Source organism: Trachurus japonicus, chromosome 10 (assembly GCF_045865225.1).
Source record: "Trachurus japonicus isolate A0001 chromosome 10, Traja_1.0".
Classification (NCBI taxonomy): domain Eukaryota; kingdom Metazoa; phylum Chordata; class Actinopteri; order Carangiformes; family Carangidae; genus Trachurus; species Trachurus japonicus.
The window spans coordinates 37,464,742-37,487,007 of NC_140916.1; the positions used below are offsets into that span (position 1 = coordinate 37,464,742).

Sequence of the window (22,266 nt, forward strand, 5' to 3'; positions counted from 1 at the left end):
AACATCCCTAAAGGTGTTATCGGAGGAAAACCAGTCCATAAATGAGTTGTATGAAACAATGTCAGAGTCTCTTGCTCTTTGAGTTTACAGTCCTATGTTCTTAAACACGCTCGATGCACTATGTTGAAATGTCAACCCCTGAAATTATTATTTTAATTTTATTTTCTTTTATTTGACCTGTTTGATATGTTATAAGCTTGTACTGTTTTAAATGCAAGCAAATGTTTTTTCCTCAAATGAGTTCAAATTGGAATGTATGACATTGTGAATTTGAAATAAAGCTTTGACAAAAAAAAAAAAAAAAAAACCTACGTTCCGGCCCACTGGCCAATCAGACACAACTCTCGGTGAGCCACTCTCGTAACTATCGCGATAGTTCGTTTGAACTGCATTAAACCAAAGTGGCGGTCAGTTATGGTTGTGTGTTGACGGAAGACTTTTCACCACAGACGAGGTAAAATGATTCATTCGTTGACATTATCCGCTTTATAATGATAGAAAATGTCTAGAAGCTGCTGTGTGTTGCTACTTCTAAGTCACTAGAAGGAACATTCAACTGTCAGCGGCTCTGAAGCGTCAGTAACGTCGACGGTGACGGTGACGGTTAGTTAGTTAGTTAACGTTAGTCTGTTGATGTTGTTGTCGGCCGGGGCGGCTGGGGGGGCTCTGGGTCTGGGGCTGGGGCTGGTGGACGTCTCAGTGATTTATCCACAGGAGACAGTGTTCTCCAACAACATATCACGCTTCTGTACATCCATGTCTCATACCGTGATGCTCCTGTCCCCGGTGGGAGACGCCTGAGGTTCGGCAGTTCACTGACACCGGTCCGTTTAACGTTACAGCCGTTGAGTCACTGAAGTCCAGCCAGCCCAGTAGCCCACACGTTGTTTTAAGGTGCGCGCATATACGGCACATTACGGCAAGAGCCAGAAAGTGCCCGTAAAATGAAAGCAACGCCCCCGAAACGTCTGATGTTGCATTTCAAAATAAAAGCCAGCCTTTCAAAATAAAAGCCTTTAACACTGCATTTATGTACATTTACAGTATCATTAAAAAAAAAACTGCTAGTTACTACTGTACCATTCCACTCCAGACTGATAGTACTCGACCTCAGGATAACACCCAGTAAAAATCAGACCAATCTGATGTGGAATTTCAGAATAAAAGCCCTCTGAACTTTAATATTTTTAAGAGCTTTGTGTACATTTACAGTATCATTTAATTCAACATCAGATCGCCCTGATTTTTTCTGGGTGTCATCTTCAGGTCGAGTACTATCAGTCTGAAGTGGAATGGTACAGTAATAACTAGTAGTTTAAAAAAAAATGATACTGTAAATATACATAAAATACTTAAAAATATGCAAGTTCAGTGGGCTCTTATTCTGAAATTCCACATCAGATTGGTCTGATTTTTTTCTGGGTATCATCTTCAGGTCGAGTACTATCAGTCTGAAGTGGAATGGTACAGTAATAACTAGCAGTTTTTCTTAAAATAATACTGTAAATGTACACAAAATACTTCAAAAACATTAAAGTTCAGAGGGCTTTTATTCTGAAATTCCACATCAGATTGGTCTGATTATTTCTGGGTGTTATCCTGAGGTCGAGTACTATCAGTCTGGAGTGGAATGGTACAGTAATAACTAGCAGTTTTTCTTAAAATAATACTTTAAATGTACACAAATGCAGTGTTAAAGGCTTTTATTTTGAAATGCAACATCAGACGTTTCGGGGGCGTTGCTTTCATTTTACGGGCACTTTCTGGCTCTTGCCGTAATGTGCCGTATATGCGCGCACCTTAAAACAACGTGTGGGCTGCCTTGACCAAGGATTTCAAAGTGTGGGCTGGCTGGACTTCAGTGTTGAGTCTGTTTGTGGGACCTCCATTAACCTAACGTTAACACCTATTGAACCGACACTGGTGTGAGAGCTCATAAGTATGAGCTTACAAGCAACTGAGAAGAGATACTATTTTAAAACACAATACAAATGTTGATTGTTTAAACAACAAACAAACAACTGTCTTTGAAAGCAGTAACTTAGTTCATACAAAGTGTAAAGTCTGGTCATGTTGTGAGTGACAGTAATAGCTACTACTGACTATCTGTCAGAATAAGAGCCCAACTCAAATGGAATTTGTATGGTCAATACTGATATTAAAGCACAGTTTGACTGCCTTCACATTGTTGTCATTGCACTGTCTCAAATTTTAGGGGCAAAACTTCATGCCTGATCATTGAAGGAAAGTCTGTATCCCTGTCCAGGCTCCGTGCTGACACCTCTGACCACCACTGATGCATAGATGCAGTTGTTAGAAGTGGTCTGCATTGAGGGTTGTAGGCTAACAGTTGTTAACCTTGTGTGGTTGGTTGCCACAACAAACCACACAAATGAATAGCAGTGGGCAGTGGGCAGTCTGTCTGCACACACACAACCTCATGCACACCCTCTGATGTTGAACTGTGTCAGACTCACAGACTCACAGAGGTCCAAATAAAAACTGTGTTTTTCCTGCACTTTGAAGGGCTGGAAAAAATTATATTATAGCGAACAATGGAACTGTGTATTTTTTTCCAGGTAAAACCTCTTTTAGGCCGTGAAAATAGGCCGTTTCTTTGGGTCTGTTCACGACACTGTATGTTGTAAATCTCTGGGCAGGGCTATTATGGGCTGGCGTTGCTAACGGGAGGAGTGCAGAGTCTTCTACTGCAATTAAAGTACTTAGGGGCTATTTGGAGATCATACAACCACACTTTAAAAAAAATGCTACTATCCCTTTAAGGCTGCAACAAACGATTATTTTCATTATCGATAAATCCGTCATTAATTTGAACGATTAATCAATTAGTTGTTTGGTCAATAAAATGTTGAGAAATATCAATCAGTGTTTACTGTTTCTCAAACCACCAGATGACGTCCTCAAATGTCTTGTTTCGTCCACAAACCAAACAGAGACTCAGTTTATTGTCATAAAGGAACAAAGAAACCAGAAATATTCACATTTAAGAAGCTGCCTGCAATCAGAGAATTTGGACTTTTTATTCTTAAAAAACGACTCAAACCAATTATTTGATTATCAAAATAGTTGACGATTAATTTAACAATCGATTATTGTTCGATTAATTGATTAATCTGATTCATTTTGAGGGACCTCGCATAGCACACCATTCCACCAATAAGCAGTATGAAGCTGCTGCATGTGGGTACAGTGTTGGATAGGGATGTCACGATTACTTGTTTTCACAATTAATCGTGGTATTAAACGCCACAATTAATTAATCGTAAAGATTCCTAAATACCGTCACTTTCACAAAAAGATGATGTTAGAACCATATCAACAGATGTGCAGCAAAAATAAAGGTAAATGCACAGATACTGGTCCATTTAACTAACATAACATTGAATTGGTAGGAATTTAAATGTTAGCGTGTCATTTTTAATAAAAAAAAAAACTAAACTAAACAAAAAACGATAAAAATAAACGTAAACAATTGGTATAGATGACAATTTATGACCTGAATATTTCAAACATTTCACCTGGGGATTAAGAATTGGTCATATATTAATAGGATACTTGAAATATTTTGTGTAAACAATGAGTAATGTAGTTATATTTTGACTATATAAGTACATTTTTACACATTCATAGTGTTGTGAAATTAATTAATGCATAATAATCGTGATAATCGTAATACTGTGATTATTTCTCTGACAATAAATGTACCAAGAAAATGTATAATGGTGACATCCCTAGTGTTGGATATGTAGTGAGGCAGGCTGCAGTCAACATGGTGCTTGAATCATGAAGCAGATTTCACTAACGCCTTCCCTGAAAACAAAGTCATCTATAATGCTAGATTAACACTGATACTGTCAAATGTTTGAAAGATAAAAGACCAAAAAGCTCAATATTGAATTGTGACACTGAAATATTTTCTGACTTAATTTTTTGATACAGAAAAAAACAAAAAAAAATTAAATAGGCTACAGAAAGATTTCTTCTTTTTTTTTCAAATAATTATTTGCTGAACTTAAACTTTGTGATCCACTGTTGGTGTTGGCAAGTTTTTATTCAGCCATGCTTACCCTTGTTCATTTTACATCAACAGAACAGTTGTACAGTTACAATATGTTGGGAAGTTGCAATAAATACAATGCAATATGAACTATCCCTTTCCTTTTCCCTCCAGATGTCGGCCGAGGAGCAGATCCAGCGGCTGCAGAGGCAGCTGAAGGAGAGGGAGGAGCAGGTCCAGCAGGCGGCTCAGGCCGGTTTAGACCTGCTCAACCAGCACATGGAGCTGCAGAGCAGACTGGACGAGCAGAGAATAGAGATGACCAATGCACTTGAGGTATGACTCAGCTGACACAAAGCACAGCCCGAGTCACACATTTTCACTCTGACTTGTAGACAGGGTATCCGCGGGTTCTTGAAAAGTATTAAAAGGTGATAAGTCAATTTTTGGAAAATTAAGACCCTTAAAAAGTATTAAAAAGTCTTTTCACGACATTATAAAGTCTTAAATTTTGAAGGTATCCGAGTAGCGAAATGGTACTCGGATACCGCCCAAGCCAAGCGAATACTCGGGTACTCGGATATCGGCTACAGCCCTACAAGAAACAAAAACTTTTTTATAAACTTTGCCTTTGATTTATTATCCCAGCCTATTTTGAATAATCATCATAGCGGTCTAGTCTTTATCACAAACTAAAACTGTTAAGTTAAAAGTGCCACTGATGTAAATGGTTACAGCTTGAAGTGGCGGTGAGGTCTTGAAAAATATTGATAAGGTCTTGAAAAAGTCTTAAAAAGGTGTTAGAATTAACTTCAAGATTCCTGTATAAACCCTTGTAGAGCAATTACCATGCAAAAATGTTCTGTTCCTGGGTTTAAAGGGATAGTTGAACATTTTGGCAAATTGCTCCATTGCCCTTTAATTGTCGGTGCAAGCTATTTTTAGAACGGCGGGGCAGAGCCGTGAGCTGCTCAGAGCTACGCTACTAATGGAGGCTCATGGGATTTCTTGGTTTCCCCTCATTAATCTCATCAAATACACAATCCAACAACTCCACAACGCTCTGGTGGACAAGTTGTGAGCTGCACATTCACCACGCTATGAGATAATAAGAAATCCCATAATGAGCCTCCGTAGCGTAGCTCTGAGCAACTCACCGCTCTGCTCCACCGTTCTAAAAACAGCTTGCTCCGACAATTAAAGGTAACAAACCTACTGCTAAGACTATAGGGATTATGGCAATGGGCCAATTTGCCAAAATGTCGAACTATCCTTTTAAGATATGAAATTCTGAGTCAACAGTCTATGTAAGAACTACTTCTTCAGGATAAAACTTCTCATGATCAGATCTGTGGATTGTCCAGACAGACTAGAGCTTTAAACTACCAGCAGAACTGAGATCAGCCCCAACTGTAAGCACTTTTAAATCCAGGTTAAAAACATTTCTCTTTTCACGTGCTTATAGCTGAGAACTTAAAACTTTATCTTTTTTTTTTCTTTTACTTTTATTTGCTCTTGCTTTTAACTCTGTTTTTAGTGTTTTGTTTGTTTTTATTCTGTCTTATGCTTCTTTTTTTAATGTTTTGTCTTTATGTAAAGCACATTGAGTTGCCTTGGTATGAAATGCGCTATATAAATAAAGATGCCTTGCCTTGCCTTAAACCACCTGTCCTGGTGTCCCCTCACAGGCCCTGGAACAGGAGAAGTACTCGCTGCAGAAAGAAGTGCAGCTGAAGACGCGGATGCTGGAGTCACTGCAGTCGGACCGTGAGTGTGTGAAGAGCCAGCAGAGGCAGCAGCTGCAGGAGCAGCAGGAACATCTGGAGAGGAGCCACAGCACGGCTCTCAGTGAGCTCCACAACAAGGTCGACTCTCCTGGGCTCTACTGGCTTCTACTGTGCTAGAAACAAACCTAACAGTGCTGTCTTAAAGGGATAGTAGCATTTTTTTTTTAAAGTAATCGTTCAAATTAATGACGGATTAATCGATAATGAAAATAATCGTTTGTTGCAGCCTTAAAGGGATAGTATCATTTTTTTTTAAAGTGGGGTTGTATGATCTACAAATAGCCCCTAAGTACTTTAATTGCAGTAGAAGACTCTCTGCACTCCTCCCGTTAGCAACGCCAGCCCATAATAGCCCTGCCCAGAGATTTACAACATACAGTGTTGTGAACAGACCCAAAGAAACGGCCTATTTTCACGGCCTAAAAGAGGTTTTACCTGGAAAAAAATACACAGTTCCATTGTTCGCTATAATATAATTTTTTCCAGCCCTTCAAAGTTCAGGAAAAACACAGTTTTTATTTGGACCTAACCAACTGCTGATCGGTGGGTGCTAACCCTGGGCGGAGGGATACGTGAGTTGGTTAGGTCCAAATAAAAACTGTGTTTTTCCTGCACTTTGAGGGGCTGGAAAAAATTATATTATAGTGAACAATGGAACTGTGTATTTTTTTTCAGGTAAAACCTCTTTTAGGCCGTGAAAATAGGCCGTTTCTTTGGGTCTGTTCACAACACTGTATGTTGTAAATCTCTGGGCAGGGCTATTATGGGCTGGCGTTGCTAACGGGAGGAGTGCAGAGAGTCTTCTACTGCAATTAAAGTACTTAGGGGCTATTTGGAGATCATACAACCCCACTTTTAAAAAAAATGCTACTATCCCTTTAATAAGGTAAAATAATCATGTGATGTGTTTGCTCTCAGATGCTCAGGTTGCAGTCGGCTCTGGATGAATCTGAGCTCAGGGAGAAGCAGCTGAAACACAAACTGGAGGTGCAGACGGAAACGCTGAATAACAAAATGGAAGAGCTGCAAGCGCTGAACGAACACACACAAGTATCCATGACGTCTGAGGTGATCGAGGTGCAGTTGAAGATTGCGGATCTGGAGAGCATTAAGGTAGGGGACTAAATAACTGTTCATCTGGCACATGGGAGATGGACTGGACTATACTATACTTGGTACATTCACCCATCAGGTGGAGCCTGAGCAGCCAGGATCTAGGACAGTGTTACTCATTGCGCGGCTCGCGAGCCACATGCGGCTCGTCAAGCTATAATTGGTGGCTCGCTTGGTAGCTTCCTATGTAACACAGCCAATACATTTTTTCAAATGTGCTACATAAACCAGGGTTCTTACACATCCTTAAAAAATCTTAAAAAGCATTGAATTCATTCATCTAAAAACAAGGCCTTAATTGGCATTAAAATGTCTTAAATCAATTTTTCAAAAGTCTTAAAAATGTTAACACTTGGTAAGTGATATTTTATGGTTGTAATTAGTCTCAAATCTCAAAATAATTGGTAACATTCAGACATAGAGAAGTTAGTGGCGGCCGTCAACTCTAAATTTCTCACCGCCTCCAGCTCCCGAGTCAGTGTTTTTTTTTTTTTTTCAGACTTTTTATGCATTTATTTAGAAAGGACAGCTGGAAAGAGACACAATCCAATGTTCATGTAGCAGTCACTTTACCTTGGATCACATAGGAAAGTGGGTTAAATTGTCCCTATAACCCTATGTAATTGATGTGGGGTTTTTCTTTTTTTTTCTGCATTTGTGTTTATTATGAAGTCAGTCTTAAATTTAATTTCAAGTGGCTTTAAAAAAGTCTTAAAAAGTCTTAAATTTAACTTGGCTTAAGATGTAGGAACCCTGATAAACATACAACACTGCACTACAAAAACGCAAACATCCGAATCTACTTCTCCCTTCACCCAAATAATGAAGGTGAAAGGAAGTATTTTAAGCCTTAATGGTGATCCCTAAAGGGGGCATTGTCAAACCTGGCAACGCAGCCGGCAGGCCATGTGGCATTGTTTACAACACTTGACTGCAGCGCACGTTTGCAGGCAGGCTACGTATAGCTCCGCTAGCCAGCGTGATGGACCGTTTTAACAAGAAAAAGGACAAAAACCAGCACGAAGACACCAGAAAGGGGATGAAGGCAAACGGTGTAGGCTACCCAGTAAGAAACGAAAAAATAGGAAGCACAAGATGAGCACAGAAAATTTCAAGACAAGTGGGCAGACAAATTTTTATTTGTTCGGCATGAACCCTCTGTGTTTAATATGCAACAAACCCTCACTGTGATTGACAACAAACTACATTAAGAAAGTCAAGGACATGCATGGCCAGCTTCCCCTCATCCCAGTATTAAGGTAAATATGGTCTAAAATGAAAATGTATTGGCTGTGTTGTTTCTTTTTTGGTGGGATGTCCAATTTATATGTAGAAATGCACATTTGCAAAAGTGACTTAGTATGTTGTCGCAAAAGTGGCTCTCCCCTTGATTTTGCACTGCCAATGTAGGATCGAGGATCGACCCACCATCTTTTGGGTGCATGGCCTGCTCTGCCTCCTGAGCCCTGGGACACCTGCTTTCCTCCCAGCAGCAGCAGATAACACGTAGCCTCTGTGTGACAGGTGGAGCTGGAGCAGACGCTGCAGGAGAGTCAGTACAGAGAGCAGCAGCTGGAGCTGACCACCAGCAGCCTGCAGCGGCAGCTGGAGCAAACCACAGAGGAGAAGGAGGACAGGGAGAAAGAGGCCGTCAACTGCTTCAATTCCTTAGAGGTAAATCTGTACAAGAAGAAATACATGCTAGTTTTTTTTTATTGAAGTATCTTCAAAATACAAACATTAAAGGCACATTGGTAATAGATAAATGCACAGTGCTGAATCAGATATCTTGATCAATTAAGAACAAAAAGAAAAAGAAAAGAGAACGTGAAGGTCTCAGTCCACAATAGTAAATAAGTCCAGCAAAGAAAATAACCGTAGGGCATCAATCAATCAATCAATCAATTTGTTTATTTCGGGCATGTCAATTTAAATCATCATCATCACACTTTATCTTAGTTCAAATAATACAATACACATGGCCGAAAGGGAAAGCGGGAGAAGCAAAAGCTTATCTAGTCCTGCCCCCATTACCCACAGAATAAAAATCTTTATCATAATCTTTTCTTTTGCTTTCTTCTTTTTTTTCTTTACATTTTGATATAACATTCTTTTACTTTTGACATAACATGTTGGCAGCAGGTAGTATACAGAGCTGAAGTTTAGCTCTAGACAGTACATACAGATTACGTGTGTGTTTGCACATGTGTCCATATTTGTCCGTCATGAGTGAACAACAGTCTCATCTTGTAGCCTGGCATTTTTGCTTTTCATGTAATGCAAAGATTTTTTTATACATTCTGAGTTTGTTTATCCATCCATTGAAGTGGGGTTTCACTTTGAGGTCTTACATCTGTTGATGAAATGTTTTCCAAGGGAAATTAAAATGTTCACCAAAAAGTCCAAGTTCTTTTCCTTTAACTGTAGTCCAACCTTGATTGACATCCAATTTAATGGGGGCAAAATAATGTGTTTAGATAACAGCCAGTTTTGAAATGAAGTCCAAAATTGTACAACATAGTCGCATTCAAAAAAAAAAAAGTTCTACTGTTTCGATATCATTCTCACAAAAACCACACATACCTATTATTATCCAAATTAAATCTAGTATGTAGGAAGTGGTTTGATGGATAAATGTCATTCAGTATTTTAAATGTGATCTCTTTTGTTTTCTGAGGGACAGGATAAGACAAATATCACTTTCTTTTTCTTTTTTTTTTATACTTATATTTTTTATTAGTTTTTATTTCAGGAATAGTCAAACATGACAATATCACAGTACATTCAAATGAGAAATAACATAGCCAGGCAATTGGGTCACTTGAGGGCAATCAACAAATACATTTTTTGTTCTACTCAGTTCAAACAGTACGTGTCCCTTGGAAAGTATCTGGCGGTTATACTCCACATCAAACAGAGCATTAGCAAGACAATAAAACAAAAGTAGAAAGGAGGGGGAGGTCACGAAGGACCCTCCTCGTTCGTCAAGAACGGCATCCGTTTTTCCCATCTTGCGTAGCACAGGTCTCTTTTTAGCCTGAGCAGGAAGGTTAGTCTCTCCATCTGGTGAATTTCTTTGATAACCTCTAACCAGTTAGAGGTTGTGGGTGGGTCTGACTGCAGCCACTTACGGGTAATAGATTTTTTTGCTGCTGCAGACATTATTCTTAAGAGGTATTTATCATTTTCTGCCATCCCGTCAGGTAAATCACTTAAAGGGATAGTTCACCCTAGAATGATATTTCGCTCATTATCTACTCACCCTCATGTGGACTAAGGGCTGGGAGAAGTTTCAGAGTCCTCCGTCCCTTCTCTGAGTTACAGGGGGTCTCGGCGTAGCAGTGCATGTCCATATAACGGTTGTAAAGGGACACCAGAGCTCTTCGTAAAAAAACACACACAAAAAAACATCCAAATACCTCCATGATGCTCGTATGTAATGTCCGTCTTGTGCTGAAGCCCCAAATTGCGTAATTGTCCCGAAAAAAATTAAATAAGTCTATATTTTAAGCTTGTTTGTAGCGGAAGCTTCTCGAAGCTCCTCTTCCTGGTCCGTCCAAATCTCGCGTGATTTGCGCCGGCGTCAGTGCGGTTACTGCGAATCACGCGAGATTTGGACGGACCAGGAAGAGGAGCTTCGAGAAGCTTCTGCTACAAACAAGCTTGAAATATAGACTTATTTAATTTTTTTCGGGACAATTACGCAATTTGGGGCTTCAGCACAAGACGGACATTACATACGAGCAGCATGGAGGTATTTGGATGTTTTTTTGTGTGTGTTTTTTTACGAAGAGCTCTGGTGTCCCTTTGCAACCGTCATATGGACATGCACTGCTACGCCGAGACCCCCTGTAACTCAGAGAAGCCACGGAGGACTCTGAAACTTCTTCCAGCCCTTAGTCCACATGAGGGTGAGTAGATAATGAGCGAAATATCATTCTAGGGTGAACTATCCCTTTAAAAAAAGAGTTGTAAATGGTAGAGGAATCTGTTGTCCCAGTATCTGTTGTATGGTTTTCACAATATCGTCCCAAAAAGGCCATAGTCCTGGGCAACTCCAAAAGATGTGATAGTGGTTTGCCTCGTCATTTCCACATTTCCTCCAGCATGTGTGAACCGTTGTTACTGAGTAAAATATCACTTTCTAATCGTTCTTGCTTCCACAACATTGTAATCTTTCAAAATATATTTTCTTTTTAGTTGACAAGGGTAATACTGTTCAGTTAAGATATTTCTAAAAAATACATGGTAGTGGTGTCTAGATCTTCTCCTTGTTTCTGTTTCATGCTCATCATGTTGTGTATCTGTCACTCCGCAGAAATCCCGCGAGGTGAACCGGGACCTTCAGGTGCAGTTGGACCAGGCTCTGCAGCAGGCCCAGGACCCCAACAGCAAAGGGAACTCCCTGTTTGCTGAGGTAGATACTAGACACACTGTCATGCATCAACATTTTTTGGGATGCAAGGTAAAGAAACGACAGGCAGAAACCACCAGTATGCATCTGTATCTGTTTCAGCTGGAGGATAAACGTGTCGCGATGGAGAGACAGCTGATCAGCATGAAGGTCCAGTGTCAGTCCCTGCAGAAGCAACATGCCTTCAGCAAGCAGCAGCTGCAGCGCATGAAGGTACCGAGTGTCACAGAGAAGAACTGGGGTCCGTTTCAGAAAAGCAGGCTCAACAAAACTCTGAGTCAAATCCCGAGCTCAGGGTTGATTGAGCCTGAGCTGGAAAATTCTGAGTTTTCGGTTTCGGAACAGCTGATTAGTTCAATCAACCCAGAGTATGTTGAGTCCGAGGGAGGCGTGAATTTCACTCCGACCCAACTGGAGAGTTTAATGACGGTGCATATGGAGTATGAACACATTGAAAAACATCAGATTCAGCCGAAACCGCGTGAGCTGACGTGGGGAAAAGAGTGCAGTGTGTTCTCTAAAGCAGCGGTTCTCAACGTGGGGTCCGGGGACCCCTAGGGGTCCTTGAGAGATTTGAAGGGGGTCCCCGATTTTTTCTTGAAACTTTACCACTTTTTCTAGATTTTTTTTTTTTTACTTTTTGTTTTAGAATTGTTACCGCTTTTTTCTAGAAAATTTTTACTTTTTTATTTTGAACATTTTTTACGAGAAATTTTACCACTTTTTTCTAGAAGTTTTTTTTTTATTTTACCACTTTTTCTAGATTTTTTAAAAACGTTTTTGTTTTAGAAATTTTACCACTTTTTCTAGAAAATTTTTACATTTTTATTTTGAACATTTTTTACGAGAAATTTTACAACTTTTTTCTAGAGGAAGTTTTTCTTTTTAAATTTTACCACTTTTTCTAGATTTTTTTTTACACTTTTTTGTTTTAGAAATTTTACTGCTTTTTTCTATAATTTTTTTATTTTATTTTATTTTTAATTTTTACCACTTCTTCCTAGAAATGTTTAAATGTTTGTGGAGAAATTGGACCACTTTTTTCCAGAAATTTCTCTCTAATATTTCCAAAAATTCACACCATTGGCCCTAATTTAAAAGTATAAAAAAGTAATGTTCTTCAGTTTCAGAACAAATATTTGTGTATTTCTGGTGTTTACTTCCAAATTTGGTCCAATGGGGGTCCGTGGTCTAATTTGTCTCAATTTAGGGGTCCTTGATGTACAAAAGGTTGAGAACCACTGCTCTAAAGAACTCTGACAATGGGACAAAAACACATTGACGGAGGAGAAAATGCCGTGTTGTTACGTAGCTCACTCGCTAGCGCATGTGCCTTTCACGCAGTCAGCCCGTGTTCGAACCCAAGGTATAACCATGGACTCTGGTTGGCAATGCATTTTCTCATGATTATATAAAAAACTGGCCTATGTGGTTGTGAAATCTGAGGCCTCTTAAAAACGTCCATTTTAATTTGATAGCTCTATTGGTTTGTTCAGCCATACTTCAAATCAAACAGTAGCCTAAGACATTTAGTTTACTTCATTCTTGTATTATTTGGCGATCGGTTCATTTAATTGATGAATAGTTGGACACCGAGGAGGTTTGCTTCACAGCACATGTTAGCGTAGCGACTGACTCAGCATTACGCTGATCCTGCTCTCTGAAACGGAAAACTCTGAGTTTCCCTCATCTCACACTGCAAAAACTCAAAATCTTTCCAAGAATATTTGTCTTATTTCTAGTCAAAATGTCTGGTTTCTAGTCAAAACTAATCTCTTTCACTTAAAATAAGACTCATCACCTAAAAATTTACTTGTTTTTAGATAATTTTCACTTGTTTCCAACTAATTTTCACTTGAAATAAGTAGAAAAATCTGCCAGTGAAAGCAAGTTTTTTGTGCTTGTAATAAGAAAGACAAACTTGCTCCACTATCAGATTTTTTTTTTTAGGTGAAAATAGGCTTGAAAGTTGTAAAAAGTGTCTAAAAACAAGTTACTTTTTAAATGTGATGAGTCTTTTTAAGTAGAATGAGATTTGTTTTGACTAGAAATAAGACAAATATTCTTGATAAGATTTTGAGTTTTTGCAGTGCAGGCTCAACATACTCAGAGTTTCCACTAATCTCGCTTTCTGAAACGGACCCCTGGACATGTGCAATCCTTACACACACACAGGTGCTGTGGTTTGTTCATAACTGAGTGTTAAATGGTGCCGGTCTAGGTTCAGATCGCCACCCTGATGCAGCTGCAGGGCTCCCGGGCCGACCCGGCTCAGCTGGAGAGACTCCAGTCCATGCTGTCAGAGAGGAACGCAGAGATCCAGAATCTGATGAGTAAACTACAGAGACTGGAGAAGGTGGAGGTGAGAACTGATTCACCTTTTTTTTTTCTCATAAAACAAACAAGCAAATAAAATTCCAAATCATAGTCTACTTGCCAACAATGAGTACCCGGAAATGTTGAGTACGCCACAGTTTTATGTTAGAAATATATAGTATGGGTCCCCAGTATTCAGAAACTGCCGGATACTAACTTATATTTATACCATGGTCTGGGTGAATCCTCGATTCTGATTGGCTGCTGGGTGTCCATTAAAAAGTGATAATGGACACCCATAAAGATGTTCCGGTAAAATAGCCTGATTACGTTCTAAATATTACTGCGCTGGCTCAAACGCTTGTTAGTAACCACGGCAACGGACACTCGGACCAAAACAACTTTTTTTCAGCGCATCACAGCGCTGGAGTCTGTAAACACACCAGCGGTAAGAAGCACTGGCCGTCTGAAAAACTTTGTGTCACGTAACATTTAAGCCGTCACCTCACCTCCCTTCACTGATCAACTACCAGGCTGTGGCAGAGTCACTGGCTGTAACGTTACGCTGCGGTCACAGTGTCCCTCTTTTTTTCTCTTTTATCGCTGACGAGTTTATTAAATAGTCCGCTCGGCTCAGCCGCTTAAAGAAGTATGATTTTAACGGTAAAAACAACATTTTAACGGTAAAAGCAACATTCAATTACAAGTAATTGATTTAATATGTATTTATCTCGTAAGTGACCATGGTATAAGCGGGATAATGCCCTTCGAGGTGTCCGATTATCAGAGATTAATGGACTTCGCAGAAGCAACCGTCCTCTGCTTCGCGTCGGACGGTTCACGTCTCCGCGTCGTCCATTAATTTCTGATAATGGACACCTCGTCGGGCATTATCCCTTACATATTGGGCAATTAGCATAATTGACATAATTAGCATAAATTAGCATAATTGCTTATATGGGCAATATTTCAACAAAATTGACTTGGCTGATCTGGGCAATATTGGAGTGGTTTTAGGGGTTATTGATGATGCTGAATCCATTTCTGACATTTTCAAAATTCGAAATGGCTGTCTAAACCGGAAGTGACTAGATTTTGAAATCCATCAAAATCGGCCCACTGGTGGTTAAAATCTGGTCACTTCCGGTTTAGCCATTTTTAATTTTGAAAACGTCAGAAATGGATTCAGCATCATCAATAACCCCTAAAACCACTCCAATATTGCCCAGATCAGCCAAGTCAATTTTGTTGAAATATTGCCCATATAGGCAATTATGCTAATTTATGCTAATTGTGTCAATTATGCTAATTGTCCAATATAAGTATATAAGTTAGCATCCGGCAGTTTCTGAATACTGGGGACCCATACTATATATTTCTAACATAAAACTTTGGGGTACTCAACATTTCCGGGTTCACAATGGGGCCCTATGGGCTGGCAAGTCGACTATCAAGCTATCTGCTCTGTGGAAGACGGACGTAGCCTCTGTGTCTAACGTTTTCTGAAGAGCCGTTTTGAGTGGACCATCCCATCATCAAACTCCCAGCTGATACAGAAACGGTCAAAGAGGACAATACAGATGATTATCACACTGTAGAACAACTACTATTATGTCTGTCTGTGTCTGTGTAGATGTTACTGAAGTCTCAGCCGGCCAATCCAGTTCCAGCAGAGAGCAGCGAGGGCCAAGATGAAACCTACTACACCGACCTGCTCAAGATGAAGCTCAACAACACTGTGTGAGTAACGTTAAGCCGTGTCATTCACAGAAACACACCTTCAGTCTGACACAGGCAGGCAGATCAACATCACACACTTCTACATCCTCACTGACTGATGCTACACTGCTCAGTGTTAAAGGGATAGTAGCAGTTTTTTAAAAGTGGGGTTGTATGATCTACAAATAGCCCCTAAGTACTTTAATGGGCTCTATGCACAGCTCCACCACTTCCTGAATTTAACGCCTGGTTCACACCGGACGCCGAAGCGCCGCGACGCGGAGCGGCCGCGGAAATCGCGCGCGAGCCGCGTCCCTCCAGTTCACACCAGACGCTGATTTCTCCGCGGCGGTCGCGAGCGCCTCTGCTCCTCAGCTGTTGTTTACTCACATTCAGAGCTGTGTTTTTTACATCATGGATAAGTAAATAACCTCATATAATTATAACACCGTGTGCTGTGGGTCAAACAACTCCCTGTACTTCACTTCCAAGATTAATTTCACGTCCTCCTTCACTTTACAACAACTCGTCTCTGCCTCTCTCTCTCTCTCTCTTTCTCTCTCTCTTTCCCTGTTTGTTTGTGTGTTTTGACCCCCCCGCCCCCCTGCAGCCAGCCCACTCCGTGTCTCCCTATCCTGTGTGTGTGTGTTTTCATCTCTCTTGTTCTCTGTTGAGTCTGACAAATATAAATACGGTCGCATTTGTCAATCGCTGTATTTTATTTTGAAAAGTGCTTTATTTTGAAAATTGACCGGATTCTCTCGTTGTTTCATGTGTGACTTCCTGCCAAGATTGACGCGATTGCTCGCGGCTCGCGCACAAAATAGAACAGACGCCGAAACGATAAATGCACGGCGCGAGCAATCGCGGCGCTTTGCGGCGCGTCGCGTCTGGTCTGAACTACACAACCTGTTAACTTGGCCGCCGAAGGGACGCGGTCTCCGTTCCGCGGCTATTCGCGGCGCTTCGGCGTCCGGTGTGAACCCGGCGTAAGGCAGGTCCTTCATTTCCTGTCTTACATTATTGGACAAACTGATTAATCCAGGTGTGTCTGAGTAGTCACAATGGTCAGACACACCTGGATGAATCAGTTTGGCACCTTGGCATGATGGTGAGTAGAAAATTGGTGAAAATTGGTGAATTATCGATTTTGGGAGAAGTATCCCTTTAATGTGTGTGTTTGAGGTTGTTTGTAATTTCAGGGTGAATTCTAAAAAGTATTGTCAATTAATTAAAAATGTTAAAGCCTTTTTTTTTTTTTGGTAAAGTCTTGTCAAAAAAGCCCAATTATATCCACCATGAATACAATTGTGAAAGCAAAAAAAGGGGAAAACATCCAAGAGGGGGAGTACTTTTTATAGACAGTCTGTATGCATGGGCTCTTTGGTTCAGAGAAAGTCAGTGTGTGTGTGTGTGTGTGTGTGTGTGTGTCCATCCTCAGCAAGGATGCAGAACGTATGGGAGATGAGCTGTCCCTGCAGAGGATGAAGTCCCTGTCGGAGAGTCAGAGAGCTCTGGAACTGGAGAGGAAACTCTTCTCATCTGAACGGCTGCTCAAACAGGCGAGTGCTCTGACCGTCAGCCAGGCTTCCTTCCTTCCTTTTTTTATTAGACTACGTATGTATTATCATTTGCATTACACTGCAAAAACTCAAGTATCTTACCAAGAATATTTGTCTTATTTCTAGTCAAAATGTAATTTCTAGTCAAAACAAATCTCATTCTACTTAAAATAAGACACATCATATTAAAAGTAGCTTGTTTTTAGACACTTTTTACTCCTTTCAAGCAGATTTTCACTTGGAATAAGTAGAAAAAATCTGATAGTGGAACAAGTTTTTCTTCCTTATTACAAACACAAAAAACATGCTTTCACTGGCAGATTTTTCTACTTATTTCAAGTGAAAATTTGTTTGAAACAAGTGAAAATGATCTAAAAACAAGTTAATTTTTTAGGTTATGAGTCTTATTTTAAGCGGAAAGAGATTAGTTTTGACTAGAAATGAGACATTTGGACAAGAAATAAGACAAATATTCTTAGAAAGATGTTGAGTTTTTACAGTGTACTATGAGTATCAGTCAGGGTCTTACACAGAATAAATCAGTCATACAAAGATTAGACTACTGGGGTTTTTTATGGGCCCCACTGGGCGCTGGGCCCCTAGAGTTATCATCACCTTTCTCCCCTATACAACGGCCCTGCTGCTGACTGTTGTTGAGTCTGTTGCCTCTCTCTGGTCTCTTCTTACTGCGTGTCTGTTGAACAGTTTCTTTGTGTGTGTCTATCTACGTCTGCTGCAGGCTCAGAGCGACAAGATCAAGCTCCAGCTCAGAGTAGAGGAGCTGCAGCACAAGTATGAACCCAGAGGTCAGTAGATAATTAACACTAGAGCCACATGTATCATCATCATATGGCAAGCAGATTTAACATTTAAAAGCTAAGTTTGACTCTCCAGAATTAACATTGTAGATATCAACAACGTCTTTCTGACTAGTCGTAATTAATTACATTTTGAATAGTCAGATTTTTTATTCAAGATATCTGTCATTCAGTTTTGCCGAGTCAAAAAGAACATTTCAGATATCCACAACTACGTTCTTCCTAGGACAAATGACGTCACTTTTGCCGTTCATGTGTATGGGGTTTGTCATTACAGATCTCTACAATTCAGTTGCAGATATCCGCTATGTGAATTACAGATATCTGTAACTGAATTACCACTAGTACGAATTCCAGTTTGAGATATCTTCAATTTGATTCTGACTAGTCATAATTCCAGTTCAAGATATCTTTAATTCACCTCAATTAAAGATATCTAACACGTCCCTTTTCGGATATCTTAAATTAAGTTTTGACTAGGCGAAATGACGTTGTAGATATCTCAAACTGGAATTCGTACTAGTTGTAATTCAGTTACAGATATCCGTTTAATAATAATTCACATAGCGGATATCTGCAACGTCATTTCGCCTAGTCAAAACTTAATTTAAGATATCTGAAAAGGTGACATGTAGATATCTTTAATTGAGGTGAATTAAAGATATCTTAAACTGGAATTATGACTAGTCAGAATCGAATTGTAGATATCTCAAACTGGAATTCGTACTAGTCGTAATTCAGTTACAGATATCTGTAATTCACATGGCGGATATCTGCAACTGAACTGTAGATATCTGTAATGACAAACCCCATACACATGAACGGCAAAAATGACGTCATTTGTCCTAGAAAGAACGTAGCTGTGGATCTGAAATGACAATTGTGGATAGGAAGAATGTAGTTGCAGATATCTGAAATGTTCTTTTTGACTCGGCAAAACTGAATTACAGATATCTGCAACACATATCCAGTCTGGCTTTTAAATAAATGTTAAAATGGCTTGTTGCCATAATCTCAGGACATTTAGAGTCAGTGTACCGACTGAACCAGGATTACTCTCTCTGCAGATGCCAAGAAGAATCCGATACTGAAAAGAAAGAAAGAAAAACTTCCTGTGGACATCACACACTCTACTTCTGAGGACACTGCTGCCCCTAACAAGGAGGAGCAGGCTGTTGCCACGGAGATGGACGTCAAGCATAATCAGACGGCGGCCCCCGAGGCTGACGCTCCTTCTACAGGGAAGGCACTGAGCTCCACGCAAGGTGTGTGTGTGTGTGTGTGTGTGTGTGTGTGATCGTTACATTCCAACATGAACACAGAGCTGAGTGGTGTGAGGATCGTTAATGACGCCTGTGTGTGTGTGTGTGTGTGTGTGTGTGTGTGTGTGTGTGTGTGTGTGTGTGTCAGGCTCAGAGCTGGCTGGGCCGGGGAGGCCAGCTAAGTGTGTGAAGATCAGTGAAGAGGAGCCGGCTGTGATCCCCAACCCCAGGTCAGTACTCACAGCACAGACACACACTGTGGATTCATAGTTGTTTTAGCAGTGAGGTTTTTCTTCTGTAGCTTCCTGTCCTGATAGCTGCTGTTACTGCACAAGCAGAGCATCATCATTTCCCTCCCTAGGCAGCAACAATCTGCTGTCATCATTATCAAGGTCACTGCTGCCTTTATTTGATTTTATTTTATTTTTTGGAATTTGTTCATATTTCCTTTTACAATGCATTTTATAAAAAAAAACTTGTTGTGTTATTATAATAATACAATTAATCAAGTACATCTTGATATAAAAAGAAAAAAACGGGAGAGAGAACAACCATTAGACAGAGGGCCTGTCCCATTCCTCCACACTTGGCTCAGTGCGCTTGGTTACCACACTTTGGTGACGTTTTGCCGGCGGAACGTATATTTGCATATAGTGTGCAGCATGGATTAAGTGGCCAAGCGTGTGGGGGGAGATTTAAAAGCAATCGGGACACACTTGACAAGTGCAGCCTGTGCCGTTGCACACAGCACACTAGCACAACTACTACACACACACACACACACAGCAACAGTTTTAATAACCAGTGCTGCTGGATCAGTCTCATCTCCTCCTAAAGTGTCTCTATGCGCAAGATTCACATCATAAATGTGTAAACCCAACTCTGTAAGTAAATAAAACAAACAAGAAAAACGAAAATATAAAAACATGAACAGAGCATGATGATGGATATAAAATATGACATTAAAAGGTCATAATTATGAGATTAATTCAATCACATTTCCTAAACGTGACTTGTGGCTCTGGGTGACGGCGGACTTCACCGTGGTGCATTGTGGGATTTATACTTGGCCAAACACCGCTGGGATGCGGTCTGACCATAAGTGTGGGTAAAGTGCAAATCAAGCTGCTGCACTTTCGGTCGTTGGAGAAACGGGACACACTGAACACTGACACTAAGAACATGAACGCACACGCCAAGTGGCCAAGTGTGTAAGTGTGATAGAGTGTGCATATTGGGACAGGCCCTGAGAATCAACAATCAGTTTAGATCAACAAGATCTATTCTCAGGGCACCCGCCCCATGTGTTGAGGCTATAGTCCTCACTGCAGGCGGCCCCAGTTCGATTCCCGCGCCCATTTCCTGTCTCTTTCAACTGTCCTATCAAATAAGGGCATGAAAAGCCAAAAATATACTTAAAAAAACAACAAAAAAACAAGATCTATTGGACACTGTGCTAACTGCAGCTACCTGTACTTAATCATTTGCAAAGATGTACAAAGACATTTGCAATTTGATGAAATGAATGAGAAATACAGTTCTGTTGTGAACATTTGCTGAGTGGTTTGGAGGTTTGTCCATGTTGTTTGGAGAATGTCATTTCTGTTTCAGAAAATGAGCCAAACCAGTGGAGAAAACCTGTAAATACTGTACATCATTCCTACTGTAGCTACTCTGATGTTAAGAATGAACCACTCTGCAACTTTGACAGCTGATAACTAGCTTCATAGCACAGGCTGCAGCGTGACAAAAGATACATTTGAACAGTTTGTGTTGACTAAGATTAAAGGGATAGTAGCATTTTTTTTAAAGTGGGGTTGTATGATCTACAAATAGCCCCTAAGTACTTTAATTGCAGTAGAAGACTCTCTGCACTCCTCCCGTTAGCAACGCCAGCCCATAATAGCCCTGCCCAGAGAACTCACGTATCCCTCCGCCCAGGGTTAGCGCCCGCCGATCAGCAGTTGGTTAGGTCCAAATAAAAACTGTGTTTTTCCTGCACTTTGAAGGGCTGGAAAAAATTATATTATAGCGAACAATGGAACTGTGTATTTTTTTTTCACGTAAAACCTCTTTTAGGCCGTGAAAATAGGCCGTTTCTTTGGGTCTGTTCACAACACTGTATGTTGTAAATCTCTGGGCAGGGCTATTATGGGCTGGCGTTGCTAACGGGAGGAGTGCAGAGAGTCTTCTACTGCAATTAAAGTACTTGGGGGCTATTTGTAGATCATACAACCCCACTTTAAAAAAAATGCTACTATCCCTTTAACTAAATGTATATTTATTTGTAGCAAACAAAACACAATAATCAGATCATTAGTATAGCTGACTGCAGTATGTTTATACATTTGGTGTGTGTGTGTGTTGGTCCTTGAAGCTCTCCTGTGACGGACTGTAAAGAGAAGTTGACGGAGGCGAACCAGCCGGAGAACAAACGGGAGGAGAGAGGGAGGAAGGCCAGAGCGGTGGAGATGATCCATGTCCGCTCCAAAGGCAGCAGCATGGAGAGCCAGTGTGCCCAGCAGTAGGCCTCATCTGCAGCACAGCCATGCTCTTTATCTGTACACTGCAAAAACCCAAACTCTTACCAAGAACATTTGTCTTATTTCTAGTCAAAACAAATCTCACTCTACTTAAAATAAGACTCATCACATAAAAAGCAGCTTGTTTTTAGACACTTTTTTACTTATTTCAAGCCTATTTTCACTTGAAATAAGTAGAAAAATCTGATAGTGGAACAAGTTTTTCTTTCTTATTACAAGCACAAAAAACTTGCTTTCACTGGCAGATTTTTCTACTTATTTCAAGTGAAAATTAGTTTGAAACAAGTGAAAATGATGTAAAAATAAGATTATTTTTAGGTGATGAGTCTTATTTTAAGTGGAAAGGGATTAGTTTTGACTAGAAATAAGACAAATATTCTTGGAAAGATTTTGAGTTTTTGCAGTGTATGCTGCTAGGACCTCTGATAGGCTTTATTTTCATTCATGTGTTTACACTTACTGTTGTCTTCTTATTTCACTGTATTATTGCATCTAACACAAAATAAAATATAAAACGATACATGAACATATGAAACAGCGTTTGTTTAATTGTATGCATATTAATATGTTTTCCCTTTTTACTGTGGCAGCAGTTGTTTTATCTCAAAGATCAGTATCATGTGTAACTTGACTACACTTTATCTGTGCGTCCAGTCCTCGTGAAGACAACATCTCAGGAAAAGCTTTAGCCACTTTCTTCAACTCACTTGGACT

General features: G+C 40.1%; 1 protein-coding gene across 1 annotated transcript; it reads left to right on the plus strand.

The window, feature by feature from the left end:
• Positions 1-429: 429 nt before the first annotated feature.
• Positions 430-21,570, plus strand: spdl1 (spindle apparatus coiled-coil protein 1). The gene is made up of 14 exons (XM_085788611.1): positions 430-454; positions 4,193-4,354; positions 5,707-5,883; positions 6,724-6,918; positions 8,443-8,592; positions 11,237-11,335; positions 11,435-11,545; positions 13,554-13,694; positions 15,282-15,388; positions 16,809-16,929; positions 17,669-17,735; positions 18,815-19,012; positions 19,158-19,239; positions 21,387-21,570. The coding sequence occupies exons 2-14, from the start codon at positions 4,193-4,195 to the stop codon at positions 21,535-21,537; spliced, it is 1,761 nt and encodes a 586-aa protein (XP_085644737.1). The 5' UTR covers positions 430-454; the 3' UTR covers positions 21,538-21,570.
• Positions 21,571-22,266: the final 696 nt, after the last annotated feature.

What these genes read in the sequence shown, in the direction of transcription:
- spdl1 (XM_085788611.1), top strand. Translation starts at nt 4,193, where the DNA reads ATGTCGGCCGAGGAGCAGATCCAGCGGCTGCAGAGGCAGCTGAAGGAG. An exon ending in AGATGACCAATGCACTTGAG is followed by an intron (nt 4,355 to 5,706) that starts GTATGACTCAGC and finishes GTCCCCTCACAG; the next exon opens with GCCCTGGAACAGGAGAAGTA. An exon ending in GCTGTGATCCCCAACCCCAG is followed by an intron (nt 19,240 to 21,386) that starts GTCAGTACTCAC and finishes TGGTCCTTGAAG; the next exon opens with CTCTCCTGTGACGGACTGTA.